Source organism: Spermophilus citellus (genome assembly GCF_964194105.1).
Source record: "Spermophilus citellus genome assembly, chromosome: 15".
NCBI classification, from domain to species: Eukaryota; Metazoa; Chordata; class Mammalia; order Rodentia; family Sciuridae; genus Spermophilus; species Spermophilus citellus.
In genome coordinates this window covers 85,983,377-86,001,941 of record NC_138195.1, presented here as the reverse complement: position 1 = coordinate 86,001,941, position 18,565 = coordinate 85,983,377, and the positions used below count along the sequence as shown (strand labels likewise).

The window sequence follows — 18,565 nt, the reverse complement described above, 5'->3', positions numbered from 1 at the left end:
TTAAAAAACAAATATTAAAAAAGTTCCATTAAACATAGTTCAGAACAAAGTGGGGAAATATTCATGGGGAAACTGAAAGTAGATACTTAAATACATCATAAGTAACAACTTGCTGAAGCAGTTGACACTAATAACTTATCTTGTGGAAGTAGATTCATTATCTACTAATATAGGGTTTTCCTAGACAATGTCCTTATTCCATCAGTCGCTAGACTAAGCTCCACAAGGAAAAAAAGTATAAAACATATTCTCAATTACTACCACTATTGTTATAATTTTGAGAATGCAATTTTACTGTGAGCAAGGAAAGAAATTAGAATCACGTAATTTTCGTCCGTGGGCCTCAAGACACACCTCCAGGTGATAGTTTTGTGGAGCAGTGTAGGAAGTTTGGCGTTAAAAAAAAAATGCGTCCGCAGCGCAGAAGAGTTAAGAACCGGACGACACGCCCACGGGGCGAGTGAGCGGCTCAGCCGAGTTCAATCCCTGGCAGCAACACCAAAACGCATCAATATCTCGAACGCATTAATTTTCTCGCCTCCCTGCAGTGATTCGGTTTTTATTCTCGCTTTTGGGTCTCCAAGGCTGAGGAATGATCCGTGAGCAGTCCGCACAAGCCGTCCGACACGTTCATAACCTGCACCCTGAAGCGTCTGGTGGCCTCACACCGCTGTCCCCACACTAAGGCCGCGGCTGCGAGGCACTCCAAGGTACTAAGGTCTGGGAGACGCAAGTGGGCGTGGGAAAACCGCCAAGCACTCGGGCTACAGCAAAGACGTCGGCTTGGCTCTAGTCTTCAAGTGCCTTTCCGATCCTGGTCGTCCCGGTAACCAGACTGCGACCGCGCGTGCGCGGGCCAAACTCCCTTATCACGTGAGGCCGGCCCGGGGGCGGGGTCGGCGAGGCTCACCGGCACCCGTCGCCCCACCCCTCTCAGAGCCCCGCCGAGGCGGGGCGAACCTTCACCTATTGCGTGGGGTAGACTCAGCTCCCGCCCCTTGGCGCTCTGCTTTCTCCAAGGCTCTTCACTTACACCACGTGCCCTTCTGGCCGCTCCCCCAGCGCTCTTTCCAACCGCCTGTTGGAAGCTGCCGTAAAATGGCGTGAGTGGCGCTGCCGCTTTACGGCTGCCTCTCCCTGAAGTAGAGCCCCGGAGCGCCCACCGCCGTCAGCTGTGTCTCCAGGAGCGTCGGCCCGGAGCAGAGCGGGAGACCCGGTGTGGCACTGCTCTTCCAGCTGTGGTTTCCCCGTTCCGGTCCCCGGCGATGTGAGCTCGAGGAGCCTGCGGTGCCCCCTGGCCCGGGGGTTGAGGCGGGCGGCAGGTGCCTGTGAGGCGGACGGGTGCTGGGGGACAGCAGGATGGAGGAGAGCATGGAGGAGGAAGAGGTACTAATCTACGAGGCGATGATGGACGACCAGAACCATAACAACTGGGAGGCCGCCGTGGACGGCTTCCGGCAGCCCCCGCCGCCCCCGCCGCCCCCCTCGTCGATGCCAGTCCCCGCTCGAGAGCCTCCGGGGGGCCAGCTGCTGGCCGTGCCCGCCGTCTCCGTGGACAGGAAAGGCCCCAAGGAGGGGCTCCCGCTGGGGCCGGAGGCCAATGGGGTGATCATGATGCTGAAGAGCTGCGACGCGGCCGCCGTGGCCAAGGCGGCCCCCGCCCCCACCCCGGGCTCCACCATCAACATCAACACCTCCACCTCCAAGTTCTGTGAGTCCAGCCTTTCCCCAGCAGCTCGGCTTCTCTCCTCCCCACCCGGACGCCAAATCCACCCCCCTCCTGGAGCAGCCCCGCTTCCTTTGTTCCAGGCCTGGGTCTCCTCTCCTCCCCTCCCGCCCCCTCCCCCTCGGCTGTGCCCGCGGCCAGCGCCTGAGCGGGCCTGGCTTCTTGTGTTACCTGGCCTAGGGAAGCAGCCTGGTAGGTACGCCACCCCAAGTTCTGCCACGAACGCGATCCTTATCGCCACTGGCGTCTCTCAGCATTAGCAAGCTCTTTTCTCATCTTGTACCCTCTTAAAGTTTCGCCCTTCGAGGTGAGGGGAAAATAAGCCTGCCTGAGTTTCGTTGGAAGAGGCTTTCAGTCCTTTCTGCAGCCAGAGAGAGAAAAGAAATCTGTTGCTGTGCTTTTAGCCCAACTGCGTACGTTGAACAAGTTAGGGATCGAAAGTTGACCTATATCTACACCGCATTCTTCCACTTCTCTGTACACTTTGCCTCCTGCTAGGGAAATGTTGTGAGTTGCTTCCTAATGCAGTGGGAGGGGCGACATCCGTTTTGAAGCTAGTGTATAAAATCACTTTCCAGAGCCGTTGCTCATAAAACTAAGCAATTCAGCATGTGTCCAAACGCAAAAGTTTGTTGCATGTTGAACTTTGTTATGTTAGTGATCAGCCTTAACACTCAGTTGCAGTTAGAAAGATTTAAGACCAAAGTCTGTTTTGTAATCCAGAACTGACCCCAACCAGGATGTATGCTTCATAGGTAGGGAAAGAAAGTGCTTTGGTTTGAGTGTCCCCTCCCCCCGCCTCCGTGGTGGTGGTGGTGGTGCTGCCCGTGCAGGTGGTGGTGAAAACGAATGTGAGCATCACAGCCAGGTTTTCTCTCCTGTTAATGACTGCAAGTTTTAATGGCATCTGGTAAAGCAACTGGAGATTTCATTTCTAGTTACTAATTTTATCAAGCAGTACCATTAATTGTCCACTTAGCTGTGCAGAGAAAATATTTGCTTTGATGCGCATATGTAGTCACAACCTTAAACAAAAAAATTCTTATGAGAAGAGCACAAAATCTTAGTTATTTGCCTTCAAGACACTGCTTTAGTGAAAGATTAACATCTGTAATGTTAATCTATTAATGTAGTTTATCTCATTAGTAGACAAAGAAGAAAAACCGTGATTTTTTTTTCCATAAAACCACTTGATGCCATAAAAACCATTTGATAAAATCCAGCACCTATTTATGATTAAAAACTCTTAGCAAGCTGGAAATACAAGGTAACTAGATAAAAGTCATTACCAAAAACATAGGGTACATATATAATAGTTAATGGAAAAAATTTAGATATGTTTACTTTAAGACAAATTAAGGATGTTTCCTGGCACACTTAATTTCAACATGGTAGGAAAGTCCTGGCTAATACTTAAGAGAAAAAGTCTGGAAGGGAAGTGATAAAACCAATAACTTACAGATAATTTAATCAGTTACCATGAAAAACCATTAAATTAGAGAAACGGAACTAGTAGGAGTTTATAGTTTTATTACTATTCTTGTATATATCTACTTCTGACTACCTTTACTAGTTTGTGTAAATGCTATTTTTGTAGGGTGATGATGATCAACAATCCTTCTAAAGTCTCTAGGAAGTAACTCAGTACATGAGATCTTTAAGGAAAAACTTTAATTAGGAATTAGAGGAGGGTCTAAATAAATTGTATAAGTTTCCATGTTCTTGGGTCAAATTGGTTATTATAAGAATGTCAGTTCTCTCCAATTTAATTTAGAGATTCAGTTTATGTGCTTTCAAAATATTTGGATTGACAAACTCGGTTACCTAAAACCTCAAATTTACATGGTAGATGGAATAAAGATTGTGAATAACTAAATCAGTCTTAAAGATTTGTTTTGTTGGGTGGCTTGTGTTATCAGAAGTTAAGATAATATTTCAGAGCTATAGTAATAACAACTGGTGTTAAGTGTAAGAACAGAAATATAGACCCAGGGAACAAATTAGAGAGCAGAGAATTACCTATTTATATTTGGGAACTTAAGATAAAGGTGGCATTATAAATCACTAGTTAAAAGAGTATTAGGTTGTTTGAATGGATAAAAAAACAAATGACAACATAAATAGGATGGACTCTGAATGAATTAAAGACCCAAATGTGGAAAGAACTACAAAGTTAACGAGGAACTGTTGAAGAAGCTCTTTCCCTAGGGACAGGGGAGGACTTCTTTTTTTTTTTTTTTAAATATTTATTTATTTATTAGTTATTGGCGGACACAACATCTTTGTTTGTATGTGGTGCTGGAGGATCTACCCGGGCCGCATGCATTCCAGGCGGGCGCGCTACCGCTTGAGCCACATCCCCAGCCCCCAGGGGAGGACTTCTTAAAGATTCAAAAGCTTACACAGATGAAAAATCAGTTGCTTTGGTTGTATAAAACTTAAGAATTTTCATTTATTAAAAGACAGATGAAAGAATGAGAAGATATTTAAAGAACCTAAAATTGGTAAGGGATTTGATTAAAGAACTGTACATCTATAGTAAGAGGGCAGCTACATCTTTAAAAAGTAGGCAAAGGATATCAATAAGTAGTTTACAAAACAGAACATCTTAAGAATAAGAAGGGATGAAGGTATTACTGATCTGAGACATGCAAATTAAAACAGTAATGGAATGTCTTTTTATACCTATTAGATTGACAAATATTAAAAAGCTGGGTAGTGCTAGTGTAGGTGGGGACATGGGGATACATGAAAACTCATACCTGTGGGTAGACTGACAGTTTTAGTGGACTTGTGTACTTATGAGATGTTCAAAGTCTCTGTGGACCAGATAGTGAAAAATAGCCCAATGGTCCTGAACCAAGACGGTGATAGAGAAAACAATTGTTTGTGTTTTTTGAAATAGGAAACTTGATGAATATACACTGAGTGCTGGGATGGTTGGTTTCTCTCAGTGATCAGGCCATATCTGGAAGAGCAACTGCAATTGAAGTCACTACTAGGTGTGGTTTACATTAAAATAGTCATTCTCCAAGACTTATCTCCTGCTCAGGCCAGATAGACTGGTGAAATTGGAATGTTGTAACAATCACTATCAAGTCTTTGAAGTTGGTAGTATTCTCTATTGTTCCCACACAGATGTACTGTTTGTCACTGTGGGGTTTGTTAGTTTTCACAGGATGGGGGGCACACATTGGGTCATTGGCCCTTCCTCGACTATAGCCCTACCTCCAGGGAGCAGTTAACCTGTGTGTTCAGGAACTGAGGAAATTATAGGGTGGAACCTTGGATCCATTGGGCCCCTCATGAGATGGATTGAAGCCAAAATGCCATTTATCTTGTGATGTCCATAAGTCCCTGATCTTACTGGTTTACTATAGTGACATGCTGGTCCCTGAGGGTTAGTATGGGCTGAGAGCCAGTGTTCTGTAATCCTTGAAAAATCAGTGATTTCCATTCCCAACTGCACTGTCTCTCTAACAGATAGCCATGTGTTCCACTGGAACAGGCTAGAAGGAAGGCTTAGGTATGTTCTTTAAGCAGTTTTGGAATTCATTCTCTCCTTTGTTCCAGGGGTTCTATGTCTGAACAGGTTCAATCTGGGTATTAGGTGAGATTTCTCATGGCTCTCCATTGTGGTCACTCAAGCGAGACCTTTGTTATACTTAAAGAGTATCCTGCTCTCATTATTCAGATCAAGTAACATCTGAATATACTGCCTGCTTATTTTTCTTAAGACACCATAATTAGCTGCCACTAGAGAGCCAAGCCATTCTGATAATCACTCTGACCCTGCTACTCATTAAAATAATCATGCTCACTTTATATCTGGGAGTTATTTCTACTTATCTTTTGTCATTATGGAAATTGAACTATCCCATTGAATCAGAGAGCCCTCTGTAGTGGCAGTTTTGCTCATCTTTACCCAGAACTACAGAGAACAACTACCCCCCTATCCCCACAGTAGTGCCTCCCTCACCAATATTCTTCTCAATTCCTTAGTGAAGTCCTTCTCAGAACATAGTTTGTTGGGGTGGGGTGAGGGGGTCAGATAGGATAAATACAGTTTATAATTCTGGTCATTCATAAGTCTGGATTCCTTCTCTCACATACTAAGGAATTTCTGGTGTTCTAATCTCCTCTTCCCTACCTCTCTTTTCTTCTCCTTCATTTTCTTCCTTGTCCGTTTCTTCTCCCTCCTCCTTAGTAAAGTGTACCCATTTTAGGTGAGTACTTTGAATTTTAACCCATGTTTCTGGTCTGAGATTTGATTTTTCTCTACTTGCAAGTTAAAAGTTAGCCTGTTACTGTTATTACTAGATGCTGACTGAAGTGGGAGATTTCCTGGGTTGGAGATAAGGAATGTATTACAGCACAGCAAACAACATAAGAATCACCATGGGACTGGGGATGTGGCTCAAGCGGTAGCGGCGCTCACCTGGCATGCGTGCGGCCTGGGTTCGATCCTCAGCACCACATACAAACAAAGATGTTGTATCCACCGAGAACTAAAAAATAAATATTAAAAATTCTCTCTCTCTCTCCACCTCTCTTAAGAAAATATGGTGATTCTTTTTTTTTTTTTTTTTAAGTTCCCCTTCCTTCCAAATTCCACAAGGATGATACATTAGTACTATGGATGCTTTTTTCAGTGTGTGTTTCACAGCTGAAGAACACTGAATTTGGGGGAATCCACTGCTTTTATAGAAAGCACAAAGCAAATCAGCTGCTTGTTTAGCCGGGAGACTGCCTCATCTTTCAAGGTTACCAAATGCAGAATAGCAAAGGTTTAGGAAGGGTTGCTCAGGGTCTTGTAGTCTTGGCACACTGAGCCCTGCAGGGGAATGCATGAGGCCCAAGGAGGACTTTCCTTCCACTGTAACCACTGCATTAATCAAGAGATGACTTATTTCACCACTCTAAAATACACCTTATGCTTCTTTGCAGTTAGTAACCCTGCCTTCACCCCAGCCACCTACTGATCTGCTCTCTGTAACTAGAGGATTTTGAAAGTGTAATCATAAAATTTGTATTATTTTGTGTTTGACTTCTTTCTCTCATTCTGTTTTTGAGATATTCCATGTTCTTGCATGTATCAATTATTTATTCCCTTTTATAGCTATATCTATCATACATTGTTCATTCATCTATTCATCATTTGAGTTGTCTTCAGTTTTGGCTATTTTGCATAAAGCTGCTAGCTTTGTATGAAGATAGATTGTCAAATAAGAATCTACAAGTGGAATTTCTTGGTTATAATGTTGGCTATTTTTTAACTTTGTGAGAAACTGCCGAATTGTTTTTCAAAGTGGTTGCACTATTGTGCATTCCCACCAGCAATATATGACAGTGCCAGTTGCTTCAAATATTATTGATAATTGTACAGGCCCGGCTTCATTTTCTTGAATGTCAGTCTTCTAAGTTGATTTTCTAGTGGGTAAGGAAGTGCTATTTAGTTGTGGTTAACAGTGATGTTGGTTAACCAACTTATCAGCTTTTTTCTATGGCTTGTGCTTTTTGTATCCTAAGAAGTATTTGCATATCCCAAAGTCAGGAAAATTTTTTTTGCATTTTCTTCTAGAAGTTATATGGTTTTAGCTTTTAAGTTTAGATCTGTGATCTGAATTATGAGTTGATGTATGTGTGTAGTGTGAGATAAAGACAGAACTTCCTTTCTTTCATATGGATGTGTAGTTATATCAGCATTATTTGTTGAAAAGCCCATTCTTTCCATACTGATTTTGGCAACTTTATTAAAAACCAAACAAATCACAGCCTTTGGGACAGGAGTCCCCTGTGTTTCTTGTTTGCTCAAAATCTCAAACAATACAAAAACAAAAAACCTGACCATATATATGTATGTCTGTGTGTGTATATCTATCTATACCTATCATCTATCTGTGTGTGTGTGTGTGTGTGTTTGTGTGTGTATATATCTTCAATTCTATCCAATAATCTTTTATTTGGTACATCATGTTTAGGATTCTTATTTCTTCTTGGTATTTTATCATTATAGAATGTCTGTCTATATTGCTGTCTGTCTTACTCCGAAGAGTACTTTTTCTGATAGGCATTCTAGGTTTATCAGGATTATTTTTACATGATACGACTTCCCCAGTTCTTTTGTTTTAACTTGTCTCTGTAAAGTATATTTCTTATAGACAACATTTGATTGGATCTTGCTTTTTTAAAAATCCAGTCTAGCAACTTCTACCTTCTAATGGCCTTGTTTAGACCCTTCATATTTAATGTAATTACCTGTATAGTAGGGTTTGAATCTATTGTTTTGCCATTTTGATTTCACTTAGTTTATCTGTTATTCTTTTTTTTTTTTTTTCCCACATCTTTTAATGACTTAGTTTTGTCTCCAGTTTGGCTTATTAACATTCTCTTTTGCCCTTTTGGTTATTCTAGGATTTACAATATGAAAATTTAATTTATAACAGTTTACCTTCAAATAATTTGGACTGCTTTATATATAAAATATAAAAACTTAATGTCAGAATACTTCCATTTCTTCCATCCTGTCTTTTTATGATATTATATATTGCTTTACTTCTGTATATGTCATAACCCCTCAAATACACGTTATTAATTTTGCTTTAAAAAATCATTTATTGGGGCTGGGCTGTAGCTCAGTGGTAGAGCGCTTGCCTTGCACATTTGAGGCACTGGGTTCGATCCTCAGCACCACATAAAAATAAGTAAGTAAATAAAGATAATGTCCATCTACAACTAAAAAAAATTTTTTTAAAGTCATTTATGTTTTTTAGAAATTGAAATTCACAACATCAAGCTAGCTGTTTTATTTATTTATTTATTTATTTGCAGTCCTGGGCATTAAACCCAGGGTTGTTCTACACCTGAGCTACAACCCCAGCCCTTTTTATATATTTTCTAAAATTTTGAGACAGGGTTTTAGACCCAGCAAAATTAACCATTTTAGAGTGAACAATCCAGTGGCATTTAGTACATTCACAGGATTGTATAACTATTCCTCTATCAAGTTTAAAGATTTTTATTAAACATTTCTATCACACTGTAATAATATTTTATACCCATTGAGCAATTGGTATGTGTTCTTCCCTCCCCCAGCTCCTGGTATTCCCCCATCTGCGTACCTTCTCTGTGGGTTTACCTATTTTGGATTTTTCATATGAATGGAATCATAAGATGTGAAATTTATTTTTTAAATAGTCAGAAGCTGGAAAAGAAATCTTTTACCTAAATAGTTAGCATTTTTATCACTTTTTTCCTTATCTGTTTTTCTTTTACCTCAAGAACTTCCTTTAATATTTCTTAGAGTATAGTTCTGTTGGCTTTGAATTTATTCAGCTTTTGTCTATCTTTATTTTACTTTCATCTTCTAAGATGATTTTTGCTGGATATAGCATTCTACATACACAGCCTTTTTTATTCTGCTTTGTTTTTTCTGTCAATACTTTATAGATATCTTTCCATTTTCTTTTTTTAAAATATATATTTTTTAGTTGTAGATGGACACAATATATTTATTTTTATGTGGTGCCGAGGAGCAAACCAGTGCTTCATGGGTGCTAGGTGAGTGCTATACCACTGAGACACAACCCCAGCCCCTCCATTGTTTTTTGACCTGCATTATTTCTTATAATAAATGTTGGAATAATCTTATCTTTGTTTCTATCTTTGTAATAGGTATTCTTATTTCTGTCTTTTTTTAAGATATGTGCATCATATGCATCTGTGTTGATGGCAACCATAGATACTTTTCTGTTCATTGATCTAATCATTTTCATTAAGTTTTGCACTGTCATCAGGTCAAATAGCCCACCCCATTGTCTTTGAATTTCCTATTTCCCTCATAATTATCATAGCCAAATTGTTTTTTTCAAGAACTTTATTCCAGTTGTTTATCATTGATAGTTAAGTAACACTTGGCTGCTGCAGTAGTGCCATGCATTACTGGAACACTGTGTCATCACTGCCTTTCAATCCATCTAGATCAGAAAACCAAAGATAACTTTTTAGCCTTTAGGAGTCTGTTTCCTGTGACTGTTCTAATAGCAAATACTTTGTCAGTCACAGTTCACTGCAAGAAACCATTCTAGATACCTAAAGCAAGAAGCCACAGAGATTTGGAGTTTGAATGCTCCAAATCATGTCTCTACTTTGCAGGAAAATTGGCAACAGTAATAATGTTTTTTTGTTTTGATTTGGTCTTCCAAATATCACTTAAATGTGTTCTCTTGGTGGAACCTAATTGTTTTTTAGGGAGTGGTGCTGGAGATTGAACCCAGGGGCGCTTTACCAGTGAGCTACATTCTTAGCCCTTTTTAGTTTTTATTTGGAGAACAGGGTCTTGCTAAGTTGCTGACGTTGGCCTCGAACTTGCAGTCCTCCTGCATCAGCTTTCCAAGTCACTGGGATTGTAAGTGTGCGCTCCATGCCCAACCGGAAAGTATAATTTTTAGTGTAACTTTCCATTCCACATTAGTCAGCATACTATGAACATAACCACCAAATCTCAGGAATTTATATAACAAAGGTTTATTTCTTGCTTATGTTACATTAGTGGCTGAGAGCTGGCTGTGGCTCTCCATATGCCATCTCATTGTAAAGAGCAGGCAACTCTTTTCTGGACCTTGCCATTCTTGGAAGAGGTAGAGAAGAAATAGAAACATATGTGGTTTTTAAAGCTTTTAAGCGCAGATTAGCACATCTGATGTATCACATCAGAATGCCACATGTGCTTATGCTCCATATGTATTTAACAGAATAGAATGGCTTTCTGTATGTGTGGGGAAGGAGGGCATGTAGGCCTGGGGCTACCTGGATACATAAACACCCAGTGAAGGATCTTGCACTGATTGATAATGATGTTCCATGATCAGAGGAGACTTATTATCTCAACCCAGTCACTAATGGTTCTCTCTCCCAGATGAAGACACTGAGCCATCAAGATCTTACGGGGATCTGGTCTTGCTTTTTTTTATTTAAACACTTATCACGTAAAATGTCATCGATGAAACTGTAAGAGAAAGCCATTTTAGTGTTTATGTAAGCCCAGGTCAAATCCTTAAAGAAAATCAATGCTATCTACTTTCTCTATAAACTGTGCACCATATATAACCACATTGCAAACTGTTCTGTGCTACGTAAAAATTTACTATAGCTATCCCTTTGTAGTGTGACTTGGCAGGGCAAATTGGCCTCTTTTACTTTCTACTTTTGTGGACATTTGGCTGTTAACCTCTGTAGATCTGTAATATGTAGTTGTAGGTGTGCTGATTAGACATCTGAATGTCTTTTTTTTTACTTAAGAAGTATTTATTTGTTGTATGCCAAGTTGATATTTTTAATATGGGAGGTGATAGACAAAAGATTAATGGTATATTATGATTAAATGCTATAGTAAAGTTATGTACATACTTGGTAGCCTAGAAGAAAGAATACCTGTGAATATGAAGACATGTTGCCAGGAGGAGGTGGGTGGAGGGAATTGAACTTTGAGAGGCCGGTAGTTAAAATGACTTCTGGAACATAGGGTGTGGGAAATGCAGTGGCACAAATTAAAACTGGGTAGGTAGAAGGAACTGGATTGTGAAGGACTTGCTACGTTAGAAGGAGGATTTCTTCTAGGCATGGGGCCCTGAAGGATGTTAAGGAAGGAAGTCTACTTGCTATGTCTTGGTGTGAGAGTAGAGAGAGTGAAGCCTGGAGACTAGTGGTGGGTTATAATTAAGTCTCCACAATTGGAGGTCTGAATAAATAAAGCTTTAGAAGCAAGGAGGTTTCAGATTTTATAGATATTTAGTGACTAGAATCTACAAAAATGTGCCAGAGAGGGAGAATAAAGACTCAGGATTGATGTTGGATGACTGAAACTGGCCCCGACTTTGACACAGGTATGGAAAGAATAAAGGTTTTGAGTGTAAATGTTTCTTTTAAGAACATTCAGGTAGAGCGGTCCAGGGGCAGTTGGTAAATCCTGGGCTTTCTTTTCTCCTATGCCTTAGAATATTGGAAATCCTGAAACAAAAATTTAATTATGATAGATTTTTTTCCCCCATTTTTAAGAATTTGAGATTCACCAAACTTTGGTCTTAAAAAGGAATAAAGCTGAGGCTGGGGATATAGTTCAGTTGGTAGAGTGCTTGCCTTGCATGCACAAGGCCCTGGGTTGGATCCCCAACATCAAACAAACAAACAAAAAAGGAACAAAGCTTTGTGCTTATTAGAATAGTGCGGGGTTTTAATTTAAAAGTTCAATTTATAGGAAAAGACATACAATAAACTGTTATCTAAAGTCAATCATTTGACTATAATTGATTTAGATGTTTCTTCTGGCATCATCTCAGTGTGTTAATGTATTGTTATTGCTTACTTTATCATGCTTATATATTATTGATTTCCTGTGATTTAAGATGAGAATTTAGTTCTTTTATATTTCTACACACCTCACCTCTCCAGTTCTTTTAATACCACAATTTTTGGTTTAATAAAAAACACATTTATATTATAGCTATATAAATGATCCCTGAAGGGCCAAAAGTATACTCAGATCCTCACATTTTCTTTCACCTAGAACTATGCTATTTGTTGCCTTATTTGCATTTACATAATTCTTATTAGATATAGTCTTTAAAGTTTTAGCAGCTTCATAGATTGACCATATGATGACTGGTGTTTTTGAAATGCTCAAACAAATCAGTTTGTTTTACTGTCTGCTTGTGAAGCTGTCCTCTTGTTCCTGCTTATTCCTTGGGGCCATGCATAGTTGGCAGCTTCCCATGTAGATGGGAATGATTGCTTCTTTATATTTTCCTTTTTGTTGGTGAATGTGTGTGTGTGTGTGTGTAGAACATATCTTTTTTTGGTACCAGTGATTAAACCCAGGGCACTTAACCACTGAGCCACATCCCCAGTCTTTTTTTTTTTTTTTTTGAGACAGGATCTCATTTGCATAGGGCCTCAATAAGTCACTGAGGCTGGCTTCCAATTTAAAATCCTCCTGCCTCAGCCTCCTGAGCCCTACCATGCCCAGCTGTACAGAAAGAAAGTATCTTAATATTGTTTTTATACTTTATTAACAATTCAGGTATAAGATTCTTAAGTGAAATTTCCCTTAGAATTTTGTTAAGTGTTGCTTCATTTACATTAAACTAGCATGCTACAATGAATGAAGGAGTCAGGTAACATTTTAATTCTTGTTCTGGATGTGACATTTTTTTCCCCTTTGAGAAAATTTGTGTGATATTTTCTTATAGGAGCACGTCAATATTTTTCTGTACATTTTCTCTATTATCCCTTTCTCTCAAATTGTTGGTGGTAAACATGGTAGTTGGTAGAACATGGTAGTGAAATGTTGAATTTCCTGTTTTGATCTTCTAAGTCTTTTAACTTTTGCTATATACTGTTTCTCTTAATGCTCTGAGAGAGTTCCTGGATGTTTTCTTTTTTCTTCATCCCCTGGATTTTAAACATTGGCAGATTACTACTTTTTCTTGATAGTGATCTTGACTTTTATCTTAGGGTAAGAATTATAGTGTTTTTTTGTTTGTTTGTTTGTTTTAAGAAAAAGTTTATTCTACTTATCTTTGTTTTAGCTTGTCAACTTTTTGTTTTTGGTCTTCCATCTCTAAGACTTTGTGTAAATCTTTGGAAATCCTTAGCCATCTATTCATATTTAAAACCGAAAAAGGCTAATAAGCAGTTCTGTGGGTATAGAGGGCCTTGTCAAGCTTAGTTGGTCTTCACCTTTTGCTGATTAAATGCAGAGCTGCATTTAGTTTTTATTTATTTATTTATTTTTAAAAGAGAGAGAGAATTTTTTTAATATTTATTTTTTAGTTCTCGGTGGACACGACATCTTTCTTTGTATGTGGTGCTGAATATCGAACCCGGGCCACACGCATGCCAGGCGAGGGCACTACCGCTTGAGCCACATCCCCAGCCCGAAGAGCTGCATTTATTGGCTGATTAAAGGCAGAGCTGCATTTTGTTGAGGAACTTCCAAGTATTCATATGTGAACAAACGTCTTTTCTCTCAACCATTGAGTTTTGTAGAAAAGGATCTTCTAAAAAAAGGTAGGGGTTGGGAGATGGAACAGGAAGAAAAGGAGCAAGGTAGATGCAGGAGTGTTTCTTGTGCTGATGTTTGACTCTTGCTTCACTAGCCCTGTGCTTCACACCTCCCATCCCTGCTTTGCATGTATCTGTGCCTCCCAAGTCTTAATACTTTGTCTTCCAGTTTCTTCACAGAATAACACTTTTCTAGCTTCTTTCTATTTTTTAGCCTACAGACTTTTGCAGTCAATCTCCATTCCACCTCTCACCCCTTTCCATCTCTTCCTCATTGTATCCTGTCCTCAAATCCTGAACCTTGCAGGTCTGGCAGAGCAAGAGTGGCACCCTTTCTGTTGGGATACATGTCAGCACTTGCCTTTTGTGATTCCTTCAAAGTTCACATGTTCTTGGTCTTCATGCCAAGGAGAGATTGACCTGTTTAAATCTTGGAAGACATCAGAGAATTTTAAAACCATGGCAGACCTGTAACCAACAGTTTATACCTATATAATCTCAGTTGATAATACTTTGAAGTTTGAATAACTTCGAATTTTTTAAAATTTTGGATTAGGTGAACTTGGTACCATAATGGATGGCTTGGTAATCCTTGGCCATTTCATATTGTTATAACATGTTCATGTTAGGAACTATGTCATAGGTTCAAGAAAATGAAATTGTAGTACAGTGTTGTGCAGTTACCATTCTAAAAGAATGGAGATCTCAGTTCTTCCTGGTCGCCCTACAGCTAGGTAGTGTTTTTGTTTTTGTTTTTGTTTTGAGATAGTAGTAGTAAAGGAAGTTTCCCATATAAGTTTTAAAGTTTACAATGGGTGAAGTGGTACTTCATTTGATACAAAGGCCAGACAGGTTAGATAGTGTCAGATATTGGTACAGTTATAACCTTACCTGGACCAAAATGTTTTTTGTTTATCATGGTTTTGCTTTTGTTTTTATGTAGGGTGAGGGGTTGGTAGCATAGAACCCTTAAAGAATGTATTAATGAGGACCTATATAAAATGACACATTAGATATATTTGATATATTATTCATAATGATCACAGATATTTTAAATTGTCCAGTGTTTCAGTTGAATTGTGCAGACCACAGACCTTAACACCTAGAAACTTCCCAAACACCTAAAACTCACAAGTTTTTGAAAGGATTTACCCCACTTAAAAAAACAAGTGCTTCACTAGGAATTAACATTAGCTACCTTCTATTGGCAAATCAAAGTATACCCAAGTAGGCGGTGCAAGTTTTGTTTTATTCTAATAAGGAAAAGGATATTTAAAGATTTCAGTAACTCCTTTTACTATTTTTTTTAAGCTGATCAGTTTCTCTGAGGATCAACTAAGTATCACTGTTTTATTTGTATCAGAGTTATTTTCCTTTTGAGAAAATATTAGCTAGGATTTTTCTGTCTTAAGTAAAACTTACCTCACCCCACTTATTAGATACACTGCCTGGTTCAGCTTCGGGTTCTCCTCTTCCACTCTGACCATGCCCTTTCTTGATTGCCAAGGCCTTCTCCCTTTCTGAAAGTTTTGTTCTTTTTTTTTAAAGAGAGAGTGGGGGTGGGGGGAGAGAGAATTTTTTAATATTTATTTTTTAGTTCTCGGCGGACACAACATCTTTGTATGTGGTGCTGAGGATCGAACCCGGGCCGCACGCATACCAGGCGAGTGTGCTACCGCTTGAGCCACATCCCCAGCCCCTGAAAGTTTTGTTCTTGACCGTTAGCTTCATTCTTGTAAGAGTTCAGTCATACTTGTGTGCTGCAGGGAGCAGAATATTGTGCCCAGTGGTAATGTCTTGGACAACACAGATATACTAAGTGGTTATTGACTGCTGGGTACACATGATCACAAGAAATCACAAATTTTCTTCTACAAAGGCTAGAGTTAGATAAACTAGAGTTCTTTTTGGCTACTCCATTCTTCTTTTTTTTAATATTTATTTTTTAGTTGTAGTTGGTCACAATACCTTTATTTATTTTTTTATGTAGTGCTGAGGATCAAACCCAGGGCCTCTCACGTGCTAGGCAGGCACTCTACCACTGAGCCACAACCTCAGCCCTCCTACTCCATTCTAATTACCAAATTTATAATTTTAGTTCATCTAAAAAGTTTATTTCAAACATAATTTAGCTTATTAAATTTGACTTAATTGTTTATTTAAGAATTGCCATTATTGTAGTCTTTTTAAAGAGTCAATTTTAACTGAAAGTAACTTTTGGGGGAGTATGGAATAGGGATATAGAGTAGCACTTATAGAGTCTGATGTGAAACAGTTCTGGCTACTCTTTTAACATGGTCTTTAATATATATTGTTATTTGACTAATTCAAATTGTTGACAGCTGACAAACCCCTTATTTTCAGTACACAGAAGAGAAACTTTTATGTGACCCCCCTGGCTGTCCTAAGCTACCGACGCAGTGGCATTAGTTAGTGATTCTCAAGCTTGAGCTGTCTTGACAAGCTGGAGCAAGGCTTGTTAGATCTAGGGTCCCACCTAGACTCTGGCCTGGCAGTTTGCTTTTGCAGCAGTTTTCAGGTGATGCTGTTGCTGATACTGCTCTGGAGGTCACTTTTGAGAACCACTGAAAGCAGGTAGTGATCAGCCTTTGCAGTAGACCAAGCTTATTATAATTTCTGAATTTATTCCCCTCTTGAATAAATTCAAGGAAATAACACCAGAAATCATCCAAAGAATTATTTAGTAGGATTAACCTGATTTACTTTAGCCTGTATGAAATCAAATGTGATTTAAGCCTTAATTCTAAAACAAATACTAAGTAATAGTATGCCTTGGACTTTTTCTAGTGGGCATTCATTTTAATACTAAATTAGTCCACTTCAGACTTAATATTGAATACCTACCATTTGTTTGGAGTTGGTACTCTGTTGGTGAATTTCTTCTCCATGGGGCTTATGTTTAGTGTGAAATGGATCAACAATAATAAGTAAATAAGTTGAGTTTTGATAAGTTATTTGGTCAAAAAAGGATGAATGGTTATTACTGCCTGGTATGAGTTATACATCTTGAATAGTTTCCTGTTTATTAGCAGCCTGGTATTTCTTAAACCTTAGGTTCTAGCTATTCCATGTGTTTTAGACTTTGTTTCATTTTACTTTACTAAAGTTTGGTTAAACTGTCTTCTCAGTAGGATTTAGATCATATGAACTTGTTATCTGTTTCTAGGTTTAAGCCTTGTATAACATGATCTTTGAGGCTTACACCATGGATCTTAAATTTTTTTTTTTTAAATGTGAATGTTTCTAGAAGACATATACAGTTCATTCTTTTGTAAAATTCTTTTACCAAACTTGATTTATTAACTTGTGTTTACTGGCCTAGCTTTGTAGGCATCTGATTTTGTAGGACTAGCCCCCCCCCCCCCCCCGCCTTTTTTATTTTTTTAGGATTTGGAGTCCTGCCAGGTTGTCCAGCCTGTTTTGGGACTCCTGGGCTCAAGTGATCCTCCTACTTCAGCCTGCCAAGTAACTAGGACTGCAGTCATGCAACACTATGCTTGGTCTTGTAGTGCGTTTAAAAATTGACTTAAAAAGTAATCCATTATTTTCAAGTGGAAAATCTTAGATAAAATTTAGTAATTTAATGGTGATTTCAATTTTATCTGGATTATGTGTGTGTGTTTTTTAAATGAACACAATACCTTTATTTATTTACCTACTTTTATCTAGTGCTGAGGATTGAATCCAGTGCCTCACACATGCTAGGCAAGTGCTCTACCACTGAGCTACAACTCCAGCCCCAAGATTCTGTGTTTTCATTTGGATTCACAGTTGTTGATGTTGCATATCATATCCAGAAAAGGAATTTAAAAGGTAGAATTCAAGAATTTCTTAGTTCACTAGAAATCTTTTAACCATAGACATGTATGTTGAAAAAAAAAGACTGGTATGCACCGTGTATTGGTGGGGAATTATGAGTGACTTTTCTTTTTTGCTTTTGTTTTCTAATATATACTTAATGCTGAACTACTAAAATCAAGACATAAAATTTAAAAATATTGTCTAAATTATTTGGCTTTGTTAGTCTTCTGAGATTTCTCCATGTGGTCTGCACTCTGACCTATAGCACTGCATGTTGCCTTTTTAAATTGGTAAACTAGTTGTTTTATTTATTGCATGAATTTTGACTGTGGTTTCTTCTGGTCAGTTCACATTTTTCAATGGTGAAAGTTTAAAGGGATTTCATTTCTTTAATCAGCAGATCTAATTTTTAAAGTTCAAGGCTGCATACCTATACACATGAGGCTATGTGTTTAAACTGCTGATAAACTGCTGATGGTTTTTGTTTTTTTAATCAGGAATGGGTTGGTATTAGCAAAGAAATAACCAGTATCTTAAAGTTCCCTGCATTGTCATCATAAATGTGGACTGAGGATTGTGTGAGGAGCCCTCCTTAGACCAGCTTATACTCACTCTTCAGGCCTCCTCTGGCTCTGCCCATACTCGCCCAAGTTCTGCTTCTCTTGCCACTGGTGAGGATTGGCTGGCCTGAGAAAAAAGTTACATTTGTTAGCATGTGAGGCCAGCTGAATTGACTTCTTCATCTGATTTTTAAATAAAATGTATTTGAAAATAGGTGCATATTATATATGTGTGTGGAAGTAGATGTAACTCTTTTTTTCTGTATGTGGAAAGAGGCTTCTTTACTGTTCCTTGAGTTGTCGTCATTTTTTTTTAAATGCCCCTTTTCAAAGATCTTTAAAAGCAGAGCATTAAAAAAAACCAAACAGGGCTAGGAATATAGCTCAGTTGGTAGAG

At 38.8% G+C, this 18,565-nt stretch overlaps 1 protein-coding gene across 2 annotated transcripts in view; it reads left to right on the top strand.

Annotated features, from left to right (window-relative positions):
• Positions 1 to 411: 411 nt before the first annotated feature.
• CACUL1 (CDK2 associated cullin domain 1) overlaps positions 412 to 18,565 on the top strand; it is a 63,345-nt gene continuing 45,191 nt past the window's right edge. For both annotated transcript variants that reach the window (XM_081266967.1, XM_081266966.1), the window contains exon 1: positions 412 to 1,711. In XM_081266967.1, the coding sequence (XP_081123093.1) occupies positions 1,360 to 1,711 (352 nt within the window). In that variant the 5' untranslated portion in view covers positions 412 to 1,359. The remainder of the gene's footprint in view (positions 1,712 to 18,565) is intronic.